Source organism: Oryza sativa, chromosome 2, assembly GCF_034140825.1.
Source record: "Oryza sativa Japonica Group chromosome 2, ASM3414082v1".
Taxonomy (NCBI): Eukaryota; Viridiplantae; Streptophyta; class Magnoliopsida; order Poales; family Poaceae; genus Oryza; species Oryza sativa.
Window position 1 is genome coordinate 14832790 of NC_089036.1, and position 20720 is coordinate 14853509.

The 20720-nt window shown below is 48.0% G+C and overlaps 2 protein-coding genes and 1 long non-coding RNA gene across 4 annotated transcripts; 1 reads left to right on the forward strand and 2 right to left on the reverse strand.

Annotated features, from left to right (window-relative positions):
* The first annotated feature begins 9242 nt into the window (after positions 1-9242).
* Positions 9243-10495, forward strand: LOC136355228 (uncharacterized). The gene is made up of 2 exons (XM_066307620.1): positions 9243-9404; positions 9635-10495. The coding sequence occupies exons 1-2, from the start codon at positions 9243-9245 to the stop codon at positions 10493-10495; spliced, it is 1023 nt and encodes a 340-aa protein (XP_066163717.1).
* A 4316-nt stretch (positions 10496-14811) lies between these two features.
* Positions 14812-15707, reverse strand: LOC136351263 (uncharacterized). The gene is made up of 2 exons (XR_010739537.1): positions 15561-15707; positions 14812-15450 (listed from the first exon to the last, which is right to left on the reverse strand). It is a non-coding gene; the product is annotated as an uncharacterized lncRNA (long non-coding RNA).
* A 17-nt stretch (positions 15708-15724) lies between these two features.
* On the reverse strand, positions 15725-19581 carry LOC4329255 (uncharacterized). Of its 2 annotated transcripts, XM_015769545.3 has the most exons (5): positions 19352-19581; positions 17029-17138; positions 16770-16961; positions 16641-16699; positions 15725-16567 (listed from the first exon to the last, which is right to left on the reverse strand). In XM_015769545.3, the coding sequence occupies exons 2-5, from the start codon at positions 17110-17112 to the stop codon at positions 16117-16119; spliced, it is 786 nt and encodes a 261-aa protein (XP_015625031.1). In that variant the 5' UTR covers positions 17113-17138; positions 19352-19581; the 3' UTR covers positions 15725-16116. The 2 variants fall into 2 exon arrangements, 1 of the variants encoding a protein (XP_015625031.1); XR_010739536.1 differs by lacking the exons at positions 15725-16567; positions 16641-16699; positions 16770-16961; positions 17029-17138 and adding an exon at positions 18915-19204.
* Positions 19582-20720: the final 1139 nt, after the last annotated feature.

Genomic DNA, 20720 nt, shown 5'->3' on the forward strand with positions numbered 1-20720 from the left:
TGGCCTGCCCTGGAAATCTGTCAATCATATCCGCATTCAGCTTGTCCACATAATCATTTTTAGTGGATAGAATAGCACGTGTGCTCATATAAGATGCAGAGCTTGCATTCTTTTCATCTTCAAGCGAGGGAAACACATGATTAATCAATTCGTGTACTGAATCCTCACTATCCCCATAAGCAATCACAATTTCATCAGGCAAGCGAACATAATCATCTCTGATAGTGTTTTCAGTGCCATTTCTAATTCTAAGGAGATATTCCGAAAACCATAGATCAGATTGAGCCCTCATGTTACGTGACAATCTGATCTTCCTAATATTATCCCATAAATACAATCTCTGTAATGTTGCATCAGTTATCTGGGCCCTTGTCCCACGTGTAACCACGGGATGTACCTGTCTAAAATCACTGCAAAAAACAATAAACTTTCCTCCAAATGGCAATGAACAACCCATAATGTCTTGAAGAGACCTATCAAGGGTCTCTACGGCTTGACGCTTCGTCATTGCAGCTTCATCCCAAATAATTAAGGACGACATGTGAAGCAATTCCGCGGTGCCACTTTGCTTCGTGAAGTTGCACATGCTATTGTGAGCAATCTTAATAGGGATTTTGAATCTCGAGTGTGCGGTACATCCTCCAGGCATAATCGACGCTGCTATACCTGACGTCGTAGTTGCAATGGCTATTAATCCCTTGGACCGCACTCTAGCAAGAAACGCCTTGTACATAAATGTTTTGCCAGTGCCACCTGGGCCGTCGATAAAAAATACCTGGCTCTTTTTATTAGTTACATGATCAATGATCTCATCAAATCTTGCACGCTGCTCATCATTAAGGGATGTGTATATGTCTAAATGGTCTTGATCCACTAGCACGTTAAGTTCCTCTATAATCTCTGTCATTACGTCGTTGCAACGTTCACCTGATTAGTGAAAACAAATATATGCATGATGAAACTATTGGTGGGTGGTGCAAATGTAAATTAATAAGGAAAAGACGTGATAGTATAACAAAAAATACCTATATCAATGACCTCGGGAAGACCATACTCCGTGATATCCTTTCCCATGGAATGAAGCAAATCATGTATGTCTCGTAGCACCATCTTCTCTACTACTGCAGGGTTAGTGTTCCCTCGGCTATAATCTTCAGACATTGCATCCTTGTGATTGTCCCATAGTGCACGGATATCAGTGACTTCGCAAAATACCAATATGGTTGCAAATAATCGATGCAAAGCAAATGGCATTTGGAAAGTGGATGCCTCATTCAAACAATCATCATGTGACTTATCCGTCTCCACAAGCCCTCTCTTCTCGCATGCCTCTCTAAAGGTAGAGTATGAAGTACCTGACACTGTCCTCAAATCTTCAAATGAGGTTGCACCTCGCACGTGGTTGAGGAGCACTCTCAAGTAGTATCTCTCCACCTCTGCAGGGTGAGCGTACACAACCCGTCCAACTTGGCCTCTCTTCATTTTCCTTTTCTGCCACACATTCTGTCCGGTTATCCAACGGTAGAGTTCAGGGAACTCCTTGTATAGCAGCTTCCTTGCTTCCGGGTCTACTTGATTCATTTTGAAATACTCCGTAAGAGTTGTCCTGGTAGAAGATGGACGATTTACAACATCCTCAAGATTACCATCCTCATTATACGTGACATACTGCATGTTAGGAAGATGAAGTTGGAGCTGCAGAACAGCTGGATAGATACCGAACAGTGGGAAACCAAGCATCCTATATATAGCCTCTGGTGGTGTCACGTATCTGGCATTTCTGTACTGTTGTATCTCGTTTATTTCCCCAGTTGGATCAACCGAGAAAGATGCACAGTCGTGTCCTTTATACACATACTTATAGAGGTACTTCACAGATTTGATGCTTGCACAAGCCTCAACATTGATGTGACAGTTATACCGCATAAGCAGTCCAGGATTATATGGGACCACCCACCTGTTGTCTAACACTGCACCTCTAATCTTGACACGCCATCCGTCATCTCTCCTCCTATACAAAGGGTACGAGTCCTTCCCTTGTTGTGTTGCTTGGTTGAACTATCGAGGAAAGTCGAAGCGACACTCTCCATCCACCATACAAGCACAATTCCTGTTCAGTGCGCCGCATGGTCCGTGCAGCATATGCTTGATGACAAGACGATGTAGCTCAGGGAATTTGGCCTTGTCTGGTATCTCCGTGCAAATAACTTTATCGTACTCATCTGGGGTTGTCAATTTACTGCCTGACTTCATGATCAATAGGATGTGTTCATGTGGTAGTGCCCTCTTCTAAAACTCAGTGACGTGCGCGTAAGCCTGAACCTCCCCAAAATATTTTTTCTTCACAATAAGATCCAGCACATCTCGCAGCTTAGCCCTAAAAACTCTTGCGACAAGGTCTGGTCGATCTTGAGGTTGCTGGTCGGGTTCGAGATGTTCTGTTATCTCATCCCAGTATGGGTTGCACGTCATTGTGATGAAGTAATCTGGCCTCCCAAAACGCTGGACAAGCGCCATCGCATTGAGAAACCTTCGTTGCATGTTGTGATCACCACCCGGAAAAGATCGAGGTAGCACAACCCTCTTACCAACTGCGGAACCGCTTCTCTCCAGAAGAAAGCACATCAACCACGCCCTGCAATCATTAAATAACACCATGATCAAATAACTGGTATGTTGAATCACAGATGGGAGACAGTGTCAATAGTTGTGGAAATATGTTACACCATTTACCTGGTATAGCTCAGCCTGAATCTTTTTTTGCTTCTCAGGTTTTGAGTACCAATCAAGCCTCATAGACTCGATTTTGATGTACATATCAATAGCCCATTGTTGGAAAAGTCATCCTCCGAACAAAATGATGTTTAGAAGTCCCCTCCTGATGTGCACTAGGGTTCCCGATCTTCCGAGAGGTTCTGATAAACAACGATTTGGGCGGAGTCGCAACACAAATCGATCCGGCTTCTTGAACGCGCATGCTCTTGAGCCCCGCAATCGCAGCACCATGTCTCCTCTAGTTATCACCCGTGTCGAAACGCGGATGACCTCGCCGAGAAGGCTAATCCTTGTTTGCCAATCAAAGAATACAAACAAGAACGAGATAGAAAACAACCAAAATTGCAGATGAATGATTAAGCTCACAAATTGGGGTCTTACAAACCGATCTAGCGGCGAAACTGTTCTTGAAAGAATAATCTAAGCAAAACCCAAAAACCTAAAGATGGCGGTGGGTACTGATATATAGAGTTTAGGCTTGTGCAACCCCCTCTCGACACAACCCTAATGGGTTCCAACACGATACACGGGCCAAAAGCCCAAATACGGTGACGCAGCACCGGGACAAATTCTGGACGTCAACTTGTTCGATCAATTCCCATTGACTCGGGAAGAATTTGGATGTGGGACCAAAACCATTGGAAAGGTTATGTTCTTAGCTTTCCATATATATAAAGAACGCCCTAATCCGAGCACATATGCGACCTGGGCGCCCGTTTTAGTGCAGACTGGTCCTAGACTCCGAATTGCACCCGAGGTCGAATTGGTTTGGGCCTCCACCTTGACTTGGACGTCCTCGATGATCATCCATGGCTCTAAGTCCTTCCCCAAGTGTCTCCTTGTCCCCTCCATTGTTCCTAATCACAATATAATCATTAGGTAGCAATCTATTCTCGAATTCATACAAAGAAGAACATAGGAACGAGCTCACCTCTAAATTCAATTGTCACGCACGAGCTCTTGTTATCGGTCCTTGAATGACCGTAGGAGGATTGCTATGTGTATCCGAGGTAGTGATGTCCGCATCACCTTCTAACCTGCAGCCTGAAGCAATAGTACTCCCTCGCTGTGACAAACTTGTCCTTTTTCCCTTTTGCCGGATTTACTACTATCATCATTATCATCTTCATTGTCTAGATAATTGTCGACAACCTCGTTCTCTGCGTCCAAACTTACATAATAATATACATAAACAATGGATAAGGACATAAAGTTTAGAAATTATTCGACAAAAGCCACGAGTGTACGTACCTGGAAGATCATCAAAAGTGCTTTCTTCGTTGGTACGTACATCACCTAAAGATGATGTCACACTGTTCATCCATTTCCACATCACGCAGAATCTGGTTGGGATCGTTGTACGGCATTTTCAGGTTCCACCCAGTCTCCCCATTAGGGTTAAATAAAGGATACGCTAAAGGGTCATAACAACCATGGTATGCTTTGATGTAACAGGGCTTATCACCTTTTGCATGTACCAAGACTTGTCTATCAAAAGTTCTCATTGGATCATCCCCATCTTCGTTGGTCAGGCGTTACATTAGTGTTGAGCTCAATCATGTAGTCATCTATATTGGGCATGGATCCAACTCTGCTGAAGGTCTGTACGTACGGCTTTTGCGCCAAAATACGTACAATGACCCGAACAAGGTTGATATCAAGGTCAGGAGACCTGCGAACCCTATGGGCTAGTGCATCAGCATCTTCTGTATCATAAAAGTAAAGCTGCATATGGCGCGGCCCTTGAGAACCTGGAACCAAATTATCCAGGCGATGGTACAATGCACCGTGCACACGAAATGTATACACACCAGTTCCCACTACAGTGCTGACTCGTTGGTCAAGGGTAACTCCAAGGCTCGTGAATGATAAATGGGAGTTGAAATACTGTATATGATTTCTGAAATACTTTGCATCATTATGCACTTGGCTGATAAACAACCGTATTGCATCATTATACTTTCTGAAATACTTTGCATCATTATGCACTTTGCATCTAATGATGCGTTCATGCTTGTTTACATCTGCAATGTCATGATTTATTTATGGAAGAAATTAAATCATTATGTGCTTATAATTTCAACAATTACATTAACATTTTTAAGCTTTATTTTCTTCTCTACTCCCAACCATTGAACTCTTTTTTTTAATGAAATCTCAACTTGCTTTCTGCAAGTTCTCTCTGTTTTTTTTTTTGCAATCGGAAAACCGTTACATGTTCAACACGAAACTCACTTATAAGAACTGTAACTAGCTGAGTGATGAACTTTGATAGGTTCCTTCACCAAATTTATAGATGCCCCTTACAAACCTGAATGCTGGAGTTATATGAGATGATAGATGAATATCGCAGGGTAAATATTATGTCACGTTTTGACAATTAAATTTAATGTAGAATGATTTTTTTTCATGTATACTACATTTTGTTTGATTAACTTGATATCCGAATTGTGTTTTAGGAGCCTATATAAAATTATGGTGTGAAATACAAAAGGGTCAAGCATGTTTCTCACGGAACTTCTGACACTAGATATTTTTTTCTGTACCTTTTATATATTTTGCCCTTACTATTTTTCTCAACATTGGTAGGGTTAGACTCGGAGAAAAAAATAATTGTAGTTGCTATTATTTAATATTGCTTTGCGTGCATCCGGTACATTGGAAAAAAACATTTTTTTCATTTCCTTCGGGTATAATACTACAATGTTCAGATAATACTCTTCATCTCAGTGGATGATGACAATTCAGAGCTAGAGTTTCTAGAGCCAAAGGGTGAAAATCATGGGCTTCAAGGTTTAAGTTGCATCTTACGCACTACTGCACCAACAGGGCCGTCTCTAGGATTTGGGTGCCCCGGAACGAATGCAAATTGAGACCCTAAATTTTGAAAAATAATATGTTATTTTTAGTTAATTATATAACTTTAATGTGTTATTTTCTACGATATATAGAAATATATTTTCAAATATTAATGGTAAAAGAGTAAAGGTAGTACTGATCTAATATTCCAGTGAGAAGCATCATCTGGCGAGGATTTGAGGTCTTCCTGTTTTATAAAAAAAGTGAAGACGTTCACATTACTTTTGATTCAATAATTATCAATCCAATGGAATGATGGATCATTGAAAATACTGTAACAGTGTAATTTCATTAGCCTTGATTCAAAGTAAATTATCGATTCCAGGTTTCCAACTAGAGCTGGGCCTCGCGGCCTCGGCGCTGCTCTGTGTCAGCGCGCCGCTCGTCGTTTCCCGTTGCTCCGCTCGGCAACATCAGCGATGTGCTGCCTGCTGCCGTGAGGCGTGATGCTGTCGCTGCCGCCTGTGCTGCACACACGCAGCAACTCGCGTCTCTCCGTGAGTGAACACTAAACAGTTACTCTGTAATAATTGGCTGTAACTCGTTTGCGTCTAGCATAGTTCCTAACTCCTTGCCTCCTCACTTATGGGCCGCTGAATTCAAGCCAGGCTGTAGGCCTACTCCGAGGTGGGCCCCCTCAAAAATTGGGAGCCATGTGCGGCCACTGTGCTCGCGCATGGCCTTCGATGGCCCTGTGCACCAACCTACTCATACCATTTAGAAATCACTTCTTATAGTGTTGTGGATGTTAGATTATTGTCATAGAACCAATTAAATTTTGTTGACCTCCTTTGCGCTTTAAGATCTACGAATATGTTTTCTCCTAAATCTGTGAGGCTGTGCAAACGCATCCTGAAGATCAACATGTCTTAAGTTACATAACAACTAGCCATGTACTGACCATGTCTGCTCTAATGGATGATGGTGTATGCGCAACATGTTGCCTTAGCAGACAATGTGTTTTACTACTGATGAAAGGTATTTATGTATTGTACCGAACACGTGTACTTTGGACCTATTTATGTATATATATCATATTGATAAATGTTTGAACAATCTAATTCTCTTTCTTTTCTTTTGCGTGATCTTAAAACTATATTGCGCATTATAGTCTTAATCACTAAAGCATGCATTGTATATATTTTTGGTTGGCTAATTATTTTATTAAATGTCACCGTAGCGTTAGTACGAGCAAATTACTAGTTTCCAAAAGGTGAACAAAGAGACTGGCATCCTGCCTAACAAAAAATGTTTACCAATTCAAATAAATTTGTTCACTCATTTTATTTATGTTTTGGTTATAAATTTCAGCTGGAAGTCCTCATGTGTAGTTGTTTGGAGAGGAGAAGTACAATATCATGCTGATTGATCTTTTTGGTCCAATTCTAGAGGACCTAATCAACTTCTGCAGCAAAAAGTTCTCTGTTAAAACAACTTATGCTTGCTGATCAAATGATGTTTTTTTTTCTTACTGAATTCTATTATTGTGTATGTTAATTGTTGTTTCTAATGTTTTCGACTTGGTTGAGGAACATAAAGCATTGTTGATTAGCTGATTACCTCCATTGTGCCCTTTGAAGATTATAGGTACCATATACCCATGTGGACAGCATCTCTGACGGGAGATAGGTGGTGGGCCATATACGTATATTATGTAAATAGACTAAGCTTTGGAAATTACATTGTCGTGTTTCCCAAGACATGTACCATACGTTTTGTAGCATACAATTATGTAAATGTATAATGGAACCAAGTCGTGTCCAATTGGGTTCTCTCCTTTATATCCTTGCCCCTGAAGCTATATAAGGAAGACATGGAGTCCCTAGAGCATCTCTAACAGTCTCTCCAAATTGTCAGGGTTACGGGTAAGATATACCCTCTACCCTTCGATATACGTCACATATCGATATGGTATACTTGCGCGTATACGGATGTTTTCGGCATAAGTTAAGGAAATTCATTATGCAAGTTCATAGATGGAAGGAATCCTACTCGGACAGAACTGGGTCGTCATTGTATCGTGCCGGGCCCGATGTCTCCGAGTCCTACTTGGAGACCAGTTGACCTGCGATATAAAAGGGACCCCCCGGGAGGGCCTAAGGGATCGAATCTTACTGGCAACACATCCACCACAGCCTACGAAGCAAGAGCTTATCGGAGCCAAGTCGCCGGGAGATCTAGTCGAATCAACTCGACTACGATCTTGTCGGTATCGCCGAGTTCCACTATTCCCTTTGTAATATGTTTTTTCCATCATATTATCCCGTATCAACTGGATTAAGGCTATTACCTATCAAGGGGCCTGAACCAGTATAATCTTTGTTTTCTGCCTGCTTGATGTCGTATTACGTAGAGACTCGTTCCAGCGTACCCTAATGCCCTCTATATCCAGTCTACGGGTATCCCCCGTTGATATTGGCGCGCCAGGTAGGGGGACTTGGTGCTCAAGGTTCTACTACTATGACATCCAGCTTCGTCGACAACAGCGTCAACACCAACCTCAACCAAGGAGTTCCTACTTCAACAACACTGGTGTGGACTCAAGTCGGGTAAATCGTCTTTCCGGTTTACACCACAGTGCCAATCTCAGCTGGTCCGCCAATGGCCGGAAATGAGAACGCAGTGGGTACAACCCGGGACGACTCCATGTCGAAGGATCCTCCCGCCGAAGTGGAAATCGAAACTTCGACGACATCCGAGCCCGAGAAGGATTCTAGTGCGGCCAAGCCTTGTCTTTCCGACAGGAATCACGAGCCGACGAGGATTACTTCCGAGGTGACAAGGTCCTGGTGTCCTATCCACAAAACCAGAAAACACACCTTGCAAGCCTGTTGGGTTTTTCTGAACGTCCATGCTGAAATTCGTGCCTGCAAAGAGCGTGGAATTCAGCGTACCTCTCCAACTCGTGATGTCTTTTGTCCTATTTACAAGACAAAGAATCACAACCTCTCGAGCTGCAAGGTCTTTTCAGCGCCATGAAGACACCACATACTAAGGTCCAGCAGTCATGCATCCCCCTTAGGGATGAGGACAAGGAACAAGGAGCGACGCCGATTTCAGATCGATTTGTTGGGTAATCGACATCGATCCCCACGAACCATCAGTCTTGCACCTGCTCGAAGGCTATGGTTCATCAACAACGAGTACGCCGCGTGAGGTATTGGCTATCGACGATGTCGGCACGTCAGCACGCACCAATGCGGAAGCGGAGAATCAAGTGACTACACCGGCCTAGCACATCAGAGCCGTCAATACAATACTGAGGGAAACTTCCTACAACCCCGTTCTGAACGACGATCTCGCACGATGGACAGAATGGTTACGAGAGTTAGTGACCAACCTCAGCAACGCGTTCGAAGAGGCCGCTGCTGCGGCGCACCCGGAACAGCCACCAACTGGCGATGCTAATGGTGAAAACCCTGAACGGCGGGAATCGCCTCATCGAGCCACCCCTCCACCTCGCGGCACCGGCGATCTCCGCGATCACCTGAATGGCTGCCGAGAGGCGCGACGCACACGAGACAACGAGAACCATTCTCGACATTGCGTCTCTTCATAGCGTCATGATAACGAAGATCGAGGAGGCCGTTTGAGCAAAGACCGAGGCCATGATAACCGCCACAACCGCCGCGATCACGACGATCACGAACGGCGGGGGCTGGGCGATACTGGTCGAGGACGTCGCCATAATGACGACGATGATGGAGATCGGCACTGAGACAACAACAGGCGACGACAACAGGATTCTCGAGAACCCGACCGACGTCCTCGTAATCGTGCGCCGGAACCAAGCGACCCATCGTCATCATCGTCATCCTCCTCATCCTCATCATCAGATAGACATCCACGAAGGACATACGATCGCCGACAACCCACCGTGCCCAGCGCTGGGTGTAGAGCTTTCGGTCGTTCACTTCGAGATGTCCGATGGCCTGAAAGATTCCGACTAGGAACAATAGAGAAATATGATGGGAGTACCGATCCTGAAGAATTCCTTCAGGTTTACTCTACGGTACTCTACGCTGCTGGAGCGGACGGCAACGTGTTGGCGAATTACTTGCCAACCGCATTGAAAGGCTCTGCACGTTCATGGCTGATGCATCTCCTCCCCTACTCGATCTCTTCGTGGGCAGACCTGTGGCAGCAGTTCGTAGCCAACTTCGAAGGAACTTACAAGCGCCACGCGATCGAAGACGACCTACATGCATTGACACAGAACCCGAGTGAATCCTTGAGGGATTATGTTCGGCGCTTTAACGAGTGCAGAAACACAATCCCCGGTATCACCGATGCTTCTGTAATTCGCGCTTTCAAGTCCGGTATCAGAGATCGCTATACTACTCAGGAGTTGGCAACGAGGCACGTCACGACTACTAGGAGATTATTAGAAATTGTCGATCGATGCGCTCATGCGGACGACGCACTGAGACACAAGAACGACAAACCGAAGACCAGAGGAGAGAAGAAACCAGCCAAGGACGCACCTAAGTCAAGCAAGAAGAAGAATCACAAGAGTAGGAAAAGGAAAGCTCAATCGGAAGTTCTCGCAACAGAATACGCGGACCCTCCCAAGCGCCCAGACCCACAAGGCAGCGACGCGAAGAAAATATGGTGCCCTATACACATGTCAGACAGACACTCTCTAGAAGATTGCCTCGTCTTCAAAAAGTCGCTCGCAAAACACATGGCATTGGTAAAAGGCAAGCGAGTACTTGTGGTTGAGAAGGACGCTGAGGCGGTTACTCAGGAATCAGACTCAGCATATCCAGACTCCGATCTCCATGTCTCGCACATCTTCGGAGGTTCCACGGCGTACTCCTCAAAGCGAGAATACAAGAAGGTGGAACGTGAAGTCTGTTAGATGTGGCAGGGGGCTGCGCCCAAGATGAAGTGGTCCGAGCAGAAGATAGAATTCTCAGAAGAGGACCACCCCAGGACTGCTGTCATCCCAGGGCAATATCCGATCGTGGTCGAACCCACTATTCGTAATATCAAGGTCGCACGAGTTCTGATCGACGGCGGCAGCTCAATCAACCTTCTCTTCGCCAGCACCTTGGACGCGATTAGGATCCCACGAAGCGAGTTGACACCTACCAATCAACCCTTCCATGAAATCACTCCTCAGTCATCGTCCAAACCATTGGGCAAAATTACGTTGCCTGTGACTTTCAGCCAAGCAAACAACTTCCGAACGGAACAGATCACCTTTGATGTCGCTGAATTCGATACAGCATACAGTGCCATCATTGGGAGAACTGCACTCGCAAAGTTCATGGCCGCATCTCACTATGCGTATCAAGTACTCAAGATGTCGGGACCGAAGGGAACAATCACTATTCAAGGGAATGCTAAGCTGGCAGTGCAATGCGACAAGTAGAGCCTCGACATGGTCAAGCACACGCCTAGCCCACCTGCCACAGCTGAACCACCCAAGAAAGTGAGCAAAACAAACAAGACGCCGAAACCGGACGGCACAATCAAGATCGTTCCACTCTCCAGTACCAACCCCGACAAGATCGTCAAGATCGGAGCATCACTAGGCGAGAAATAGGAACTCGCGCTCATCACCTTCCTCCGCGACAATGCTGACGTGTTCTCTTGGCAGCCGTCCGACATGCTGGGGGTACCCAGGGAGGTGATTGAGCACAAACTCATGGTGCGACCCGATGCCAAGCCAGTAAAGCAAAAACTGCGGAGATTTGCACCAGATCGAAAACAAGCCATACGAGAAGAACTCGACAAGCTTCTCAAAGCCGGTTTCATCAGAGAGGTACTCCATCCAGAGTGGCTAGCCAACCCAGTCATGGTGCGGAAGGCCAACGGGAAATGGAGAATGTGTGTCGATTTCACCGATCTCATCAAGGCGTGTCCCAAGGATCACTTCCCTCTTCCTCGAATAGATCAATTGGTGGACTCAATAGCCGGTTGTGAGTTGTTGAGCTTTCTCGACGCTTGCTCTGGCTACCACCAAATCAGCATGGCGAAAGAGGACGAGGAGAAGACAACAATCATCACGCCGTTCGGGGTATTCTGCTACGTTAAGATGCCATTCGGACTAATAACCGCAGGAAACACTTTCCAGCACATGGTCCAGGGCGCACTTAGCGACCAACTCAGAAACAATGTCGAGGCCTACGTCGACAACATTGTTGTCAAGACCAAGACAAGTGACTCATTGATTGACGATCTGCGGGAAACGTATAACAACCTCCGACGATATCGCCTCATGCTCAATCCAGAGAAGTGCACGTTCGGAGTACCATCGGGCAAGCTACTCGGCTTCCTCGTCTCTGGTAGAGGAATAGAAGCAAATCCCGAGAAGATCAAGGCAATCAAGAACATGAAGTCGCCTACAAGACTCAAGGAAGTACAGAAGTTAACCGGATGCATGGTGGCACTACGTAGGTTCGTCGCTAGGATGGGAGGGTGAGGACAACCTTTCTTCGCTCTGCTGAAAAAGCAAGACAAATTTTGATGGACACAGGAAGCCGAAGAGGCATTCATTGCACTCAAGTGCTACCTATCAAATCCACCTGTACTTGTTGCCCCCCAACCTAATGAAGAATTATTTCTCTATATTGCCGCCACGCCATATTTCGTTAGCACTGTCATTGTTGTCGAGAGAGAGAAGGTGCAACGACCAGTCTACTATGTCAGCGAAGCTCTCCACGACGCAAAGACAAGATATCCATAGATCCAAAAACTGCTTTGCGCGGTAATCATGACATCAAGAAAGCTATGCCACTACTTTCAAGCCCACAGGGTCACAGTTGTATCCTCCTTCCCTCTCGGTGAAGTAGTGAGAAACAAAGACGTTGTCGGCCGCATTGCGAAATGGGTAGTCGAGCTAAGCCAGTTTGATGTCCGCTTTGTGCCACGAACAGCCATCAAGTCCCAGGTACTTGCCGACTTCGTAGCCGATTGGACTATGCCTGATAACAGGTCAGACAACCAAATCGACAACGAAACGTGGACAATGGCGTTCGACGGCGCACTCAACAGCCAAGGAGCAGGGGCAGGATTCATCTTGACATCACCTTTGGGAGATCAATTCAAGCATGCAATTCACCTCAACTTTAGGGCGACCAATAACATAGCCGAGTACGAAGGACTACTCGCCAGGATAAGAGCTGCAGCTGCACTCGACTGATCGTGAAAGGGGATTCTGAACTAGTCGCGAACCAGGTGCATAAAGATTACAAGTGCTCTAGCCCCGAGTTATCCAGGTATCTCGCAGAAGTTAGGAAGTTGAAGAAAAGGTTCGATAGGATCGAGGTCCGACATGTATACCGCAAAGACAACATCGAACCAGATGATCTAGCACAGCATGCATCCAGACGAGAGCCATTCGAACCTGGCACCTTTCTGGACGTCCTGACCAGGCCATCAGTGAAAGAGGCAAGCGGCGAAGATAGCCCGGTCGCCCCCAACATCAGCTCGGGGGCTACAGAGGCAGAGCACGCCATTGCCGATCTCGAGACCACGGACGACTGGCGCACCCCACTCATTAAATTCATAGATAGCGAAGAGTTGCCCGAGGACGACGCAGAAGCCGAGAAAATATCCCGTAAAGCAAAAGTCTACTGTATGATCGGCAACGATCTATACAAGAAGGCACCAAACAGGGTACTCCTAAAATGCGTCTCGTCCGACGATGGCAGACACCTCCTCCTCGACATACATGAAGGGATCTGTGGGTCACATGCCGCCGGTCGGACATTAGTCAGAAAAGCTTTCCGACAAGGGTTTTTCTGGCCAACCGCCCTCAAAGACGCCTGTGACATGGTTCAGCGGTGTGAAGCCTGTCAATTCCACAGTAAACACACAAAGCTGCCAGCGCAAGCACTCTAGACTATCCCTCTCACTTGACCGTTCTCGTGCTGGGGGCTAGATATACTCGGGCCATTCCCACGAGGACAGGGTAGCTACAGGTTCCTATTCGTGGTGATCGACAAATTCACCAAGTGGATTGAAGCGACACCCACGGGGGAAATCAAGGCCGACAACACCATCAAATTCATCAAAGGAATATTCTGCAGATTCGGATTGCCCCACCGTATCATAACAGACAACGGCTCCTAGTTCATCAGTGCCGATTTCCAGGATTACTGCATCAGGCTGGGAGTCAAGATATGCTATGCCTCGGTTTCTCACCCTCAGAGCAATGAACAAGTCGAGAGAGCAAACGGCATAGTACTACAAGGAATCCAAGACCCGCGTCTACGACAGGCTCATGTCACACGACAAGAAGTGGGTCGAGGATCTTCCATCAGTACTATGGGCCGTGCGTACCACACCGACAACATCCAACAAGGAGACACCCTTCTTCCTCGTGTACGGCTCAGAGGCGATGCTCCCCACCGAGCTACAACATCAAAGTACACGAGTACAGAAGTATTCCGATGAGGATCAAGAGGAGCAGCGATACGATGATGTGAATCTACTCGAGGAACATCGCGAACGAGTTGCCGTTCGAGCAGCCAGCTACCAACAGGCCCTTCGCCGTTACCATGAGAAGCGCATCCGAGCACGCACGCTTTCGATCGGCGACTACGTCCTCCGACGGGTTCAAAGCCAAGCAGGGGGAAACAAGCTCTCACCCAAATGGGAAGGACCGTACACGATCACACAAGTTCTGCGGCCGGGCGCATTCAAAATTGCAGACGGCGATAGTCGCGAGTTGGCAAATTCCTAGAACATTGATCAATTACGTAAATTCTATGTATAAGTCAATAGTATCCATACTTGTAAGACATCTTACAACTTCAATAAAGCCTATTTTCAGGTACAGACTACAATCAAAGTGTTCCTTCCCGATGATCCCTTACCCAGATGACACCTAGCGTTGAAACCTATCCTCATGTCCCTTTACGCCGTCTTGACAAGGCCTCCGAGGAACCTAAGGGAACTTCGGCTGGGGACGCCCAGAGCCGATAAGGCCTTATCGGATCCTGTAGAGACGACAGACCATGTAAGATCTGGTCGTGTAAGAGTTCTCGCCGTGCGTATTAACCAAGTCGTGTAATCGGAAATAAATTTTGTAACTTCATGGCTGGGGGCTAGGATCAGTGCTTGTTCAACCGAGGCAGGTCAAAGGCTGGGGGCTAGGGAGAGTGTATAACTCAAACAACTAATCAAAGTCACGAAGTGAGAAGACACTCATACACGCTACATCCAGAGTAAGAAAGCTTAGTTAGATAGATTTCTTTTCTATTTTACAAGTACTTCTTACAGTTCCATAAAAATCCAAAATTATATTACACTTTTCCCCTAAGACATTTGTCATAGGACACGGAGACTACCAGGAAGGCCAACGCCAGTCCATAGACTGGAAGACCTTTTCCGCCAGCGGCGCCATCGACTTCGCTAGGCCATCTATCTCCGTAGGAGTTCTCCGAGAGCGAGAAAACCCTTCGTGGAGGAACTCGAGGTGCAGCTGCGGACGATGATCTCGTATACAAGCCAATACATGCCCCCCGGCATATCAGCTCGATCGACGACACTCCTGCTTCAGGGCCTCGTCGATATGCTGGCCGATGCCCTCGAGCTGGGCGCAGGCCCCATTCAGCCACGAGATGTATCCAGCCGCCGATTCCTCGGGATCCCCACGGGGTACTCGAAGCTCTCTAAAGACTCTTGACATGGAGGTACAGCAACTCTTCAGATACGAGTTGAACCACACCTCGCGACCACGGAGTGTCTCCACGGCCTAGTCCTTCCTCACTTCCAACATAGTCCTCTCGAGTTCCGCGACCTCAAACTTCGTCCTCCAATACTGGATGCGACGATCCTGGTCAGCAAGCGCACTCTCGAGGTCTACTTAGTATGGAAACGACTAAGTTAGACTGCTCTTCTCTTCCAAGAATACAGCGAATCAAGTCGATCCGGACGGAAGAGTAAAGTGGATGAAAACAAAGATAACCAACCTAAGGGAGCCGTTGCCATGCTCATCTCCACAGGCGAATTTTGAGCTACATCGCCCTCCGGCACATGTGGCTCGGACGCAAGTAACGGAACGACCACTGGCAACTCAGGCTGCCCGCGCTGCTGGACATCCTCGACATCAACATCTCTACAAATGACAACAAAGTACTCAAGATCAAAATACTGCACACACAAAGGTGGTTTGAACCAATAAGAGTTTTACAAAGCATGGCTAAAGAGTACAAGAGAGCTAAGATCCTACTCTTCAAAAAGCGGGAGGACGGACTCCCCCAGGTCGCCGACCTCCTCCATCACATCCTTGCGCGCATCGCTAGCCGCCCCCTGATCCAAGATCTTCCGCAGATCGAGTTCAGGATGCGCCAGCCTCACACACGCAAGGACATGGCACGCCCCGGTATAGATCCCGTTGGACGTCTCCTCTCCGACCATGGCCGCGTGCTTGGAGGGGATCACCTCCATCGCCGTTGCCAGTTCCGCAAGCGAAGACGACAACGAGAACTCGTTGGGATTCGTCGGGATGGTGGCCTTGACACCACACTACCCGGCGAGCTGGTGCATGCCGGTGTAGGTGACCTGCAGTGAGCCACGGATCTCTGACAAATGGTTCTCAAGCTCAGACATACGGTGCTTGAGCCCTTGCCGTTGTCGCTCATTGCCAGCCACCAGCTCCCGCATCTTATGGAGGTCCTCGCGAACCTCCGCTAAATCGCGCGCAAGCCGATCAGCACGCTCATTCGCCGACGACGCCGCCGCCGCCTTCACCTCCGTGATCTCGTGGCCAATGCCACGAGCACCAGCCTCGAGGAGGCACCCCATCTCGACCTGGAGCTCCTCCCAGGTGAGAACGGCAGCCGGCAGACCCCGACCAGCCGCAAGATCGCTAGCTAGGCCGTTAGGTGTCGCCTCGCGGCTCCTAGGCGCGACCACGACAGGAGACGCGTTGGAGGTCCCTCTAGACCCATCTTGCGCCGCCTTTGGCCGCGCCGCCCTGCGTAAAGCTGCAACTGAAACAGGCTGCAACAGTTTGACAAAGTGACAAGACCTCAAAGTCAACCACTTACTTCTCGCCAAGCGTCACTAGCCACTGCCGTCGTGGAGGTGTGGGAGATGCATCCGAGGCCTGGAGTACAACCGATATGATGTGAGGTAGAAGCTTTCCGACTACGCGATCAAAGGGCAGGAGAACTTACCGAGGGGGTGGACGTCTTCCGACGATGTCTGACCACAGAGGAGAATGTCCTCCCCTTTTTCGGAACGTTGCCGCCGCTCGTTATGGCAGCGGCAGCAGCAGCGTCAGACGCCTCCTTGGCGACTTTCTCCTTCAGCGACGCCGCCACCAGATGGTCCACAAGTGGCTCGATGATATCAGTCAGAGGGAGAGCCTACGCTTCATGAAGTCATAATGCGATCCCGGAAGAAAAATGCAAAAGGACCGCTGAGTACACTTACATTGATGGCAACGTCGTGCTCGGCTGCCCCTTTCTCGCAAAGGGGGACGGGGACGTTGCTCGCCGTTGTCGGGCCACTGATCATAAGTTGGCTGACGCGGCGCTCCTAGCCTGTAGATCGAGACCAGAATCCGATAAGCCGGGAGGAACACACGCATAAGGGAGTCAATTTAACTAAAAAGGAAAATACCCCGAGGAGAAACCCGGGTCGCGTCCTCTGGCCCAGAATAATCAAAGGCCGGATGGTCTCGAGCCTGAAGCGGCTGGATCCGCCTACCAATGAAGTCGGCAGCGACTTCATACCCCGACAACCCCTGTTCTCGGAGGTCGTCAACGATATCGATGAAAGATTGGAGGGATGGGGTCAAGGCGGGTTTGGTGGCCCAAGATGGAATCTTGTTTGGTTGCTCCTCAGGAACAACGAAGACCGGATCCGAATCCTCTATCTGAAGATAGAACCACCTCCCCCGCCATTTGCTGCGAGATGAGGGGCACTGGAAGGGGATGTATCGCGACTTCAGGCCATCCCAAAGTCGGAAACCAACACACCCGGACACCTTTTTGGGTTCCATCCAGCGTAACTCATAGTAAAAGCGGAAGAGGTCAAGAAACGGCTCTACCCCAATGTAGGCCTCACAAAGATGCGAAAAGATACTCAAGAAGGCGATGGAATTGGGGTTCAAGTGGAGCAAGAAAACACCGTAGAAATTCAAGACCAAGAGAAGAAATTCAGAAGGCGGAGGAAGAAAACCACAGAGAATAAAGTCCTCGATCGCAACCATGCGACCCAGGACAGGCTGGGGTTCAGTACCTCCCACTTCTCTCTCCGCGGTCCCGCGACCGGGAAGGGCGCCATCTTCCTGCAACTTCTTCAGCGACGCGCTGGTGGAGGTAGACTTGTCAAGATCCATTTCCGCCGGGGATCGCCGGAGAAAGGACCGAGATGAGCTAGCTAGGGTTTTTTGTGGGAGCAGAGAAGACGAGGGACGTTTGAAAGCTGGTGAGTTTTTTCACAACAAGCGGGCTTCAACTTGGATCCCCAAAACTCTCTTAAATAGACGCACCTCCGACGGTGCGAATTCTAAGGAAAGGAGAGAGATGGCCGCCGGAAATTTCTGGGTCCGTTACGCGCGGCAGTTTTTTGGACTTCAATTTAAATTCACTCATGACCGTTGAGCTTCACCCGGCGTTGTCGATCACTCCTTGTCTCTCGGTCCTTACACCGAGAACAACGACAACCTCGACATCAGAAGTCGCGATCAGTTTCACGAGTTCATTTAAGCAGAAGTCGGGGGCTACTGTTAGGGTTACGGGTAAGGTATACCCTCTACCCTTCGATATACGTCACATATCGATATGGTATACTTGCGCGTATACGGACGTTTTCGGCATAAGTTAAGGAAATTCATTATGGAAGTTCACAGATGGAAGGAATCCTACTCGGACAGAACTGGGTCGTTATTGTATCGTGCCGGGCCCGATGTCTCCGAGTCATACTTGGAGACCAGTTGACTTGCGATATAAAAGGGACCCCCCGGGAGGGCCTAAGGGATCGAATCTTACTGCCAACACATCCACCACAGCCTACGAAGCCGGAGCTTATCGGAGCCAAGTCGCCGGGAGATCTAGTCGAATCAACTCGACTACGATCTTGTCGGTATTGTCGAGTTCCACTATTCCCTTTGTAATCTGTGGTTTCCATCATATAATCCCATATCAACTGGATTAGGGCTATTACCTATCAAGGGGCCTGAACTAGTATAATCTTTGTTTTCTGCCTGCTTGATGTCATATTACGTAGATCCTCGTACTAGCGTACCCCAATACCCTCTTTATCCAGTCTACGGGTATCCCCCGTCGACACAAATCTCACTCTCCATTTGTCTATTTGGCCAACTCTCCATCTAATTTATCAAGTCTAACTTGATGTTTGCTCCAACAGCCTCTCCATTCACCCTCTCTACTCTGAATCTATGACAGTGGGACCCACATGTCAGCCTCTACAATCCTTTCTTCTTCCCCATATTCCTTCCTTTTCCCCATGCTTCATACTCTCATGAAGATCAACAGATGGTGATGGTGGACAACAGATTGCGATGGCGATGATGATGGAGATCACCGGCCTCCTCCTCCTCAACCGGCGTGCGTCGTCGAGCCTCTCTTGCTGTCGCGCCCTCCTTGCAGCACCAAACAGGAGCATTAGGACGGCCTCCACAGCGTCGTCGGACGAGGGAGGAGATGGCGGCGGGGGAGAGGCTGGAGGGGAGGTCGGAGGTGGATACAGTGAATCTCCAGTCACCGGAGTAGCGGGAGAGGGTCCTCACCTCGGTGCCCATGAAGTAGCGGGATTGAGAGGAGGCGCACAGCGGTGGCCCTCTTCACTGCTGGTCTCCCATCTTGTCGCCGGCGATGAAGCCGAGGCACTCCTTGCCGGCTGCGACGGCGAGCCTCCTTCCCGTGGCGGCGGTAGGCATGGGAGGAGGAAGGAGGGGCGTGGCAGCAATAGGCGGAGGAAGGGAGGGCACGGGCAGGGATGTGCGGATGGTGGAGAGATAGAAGGGAAAAAGATGGTGGGGCCCACAGATAGCTAGTTGCTGTGGATGGCCAACGGCTGGCCAAATTTAGCTAGCTTGACCCTATCTTTGGCCATTGCTATTTTTTGGCTAGGGGGATAGCCATTCTATTGGAGTGCATTTTTTTTGTCCAAAGTTGCTAAAATTTAGCTTGGAGAGTAGGATGGAGAGGTTGTTGGAGATGCTCTTAAGGGCATAACCACAACTCGATCATCAGATCAATACAACACCCGGTGGATTCAATCCTCGAAACAAGAGTACGGTATTAGTTTTCATCAAGAAGGCTTGAACCTGTATAAACGTTTGTTATTTTACTCATCCACTTTAGATCTCGTCCCCCTTTCTCATTGTTGATTTCTAGAATCAATAGTTGGCAAGCAAGGTAGGGGTTGCGTAGAGTTTTTCGCAAACAAGTGCAATCGGATTAATTCTGAGAGCCGGCGACTCCGCTTTCCATCCGGGCTAGGCATATCAATTCGGTGACATCGACTTCATCACCGATGACTTTGTCAAGATCTCTCTACTCGACTCGGATTTGAACCAATCAGGGAGGGACCCCATCTCTTTGGCCTCGTTCAGTGCCCCGAACACTGCCGAGATCTACTCAAGGATTCTCACCTCTGAGTTGGCTTCAAACCACTGAGGGAATCGTCATCATCAACAAATCTTCACAGCCTATCCAACAATGCAGCATCCCAAGAGTGCCATGCAACTCCCTCCGCTCCTCGCCATGACTTTCGGGATGATCAACCTCCTCTCCAAGGTCACGACCCGGCCAAGTCCCAAGTCCACCCGAGATCAGAACTAGGGAGGCGGGAATCATGATCGAATCACTTGGATAATATAGCATGTCATGCCCGGAAAATAGAACAATATATTCCGTTTGTGAGTGCATAAATCCTTGTCCAAGGAGGCAAGGTACACATTACAAAGTTGGTAAATAATAGAGTATATAAGCGAAAGCTTAAATAGAGTACTTTATTACATGGGCGACCAAAAGCCCAACAATGAAAGATAAACAGTAAAAAGCCAGAAGCTACGAGAGTCACCACAGGCGCTTGACGGCAGGCACGAGCTAGACATCAAAGCCATCATATCCGAAGTACTCCTCTGCTAGAAG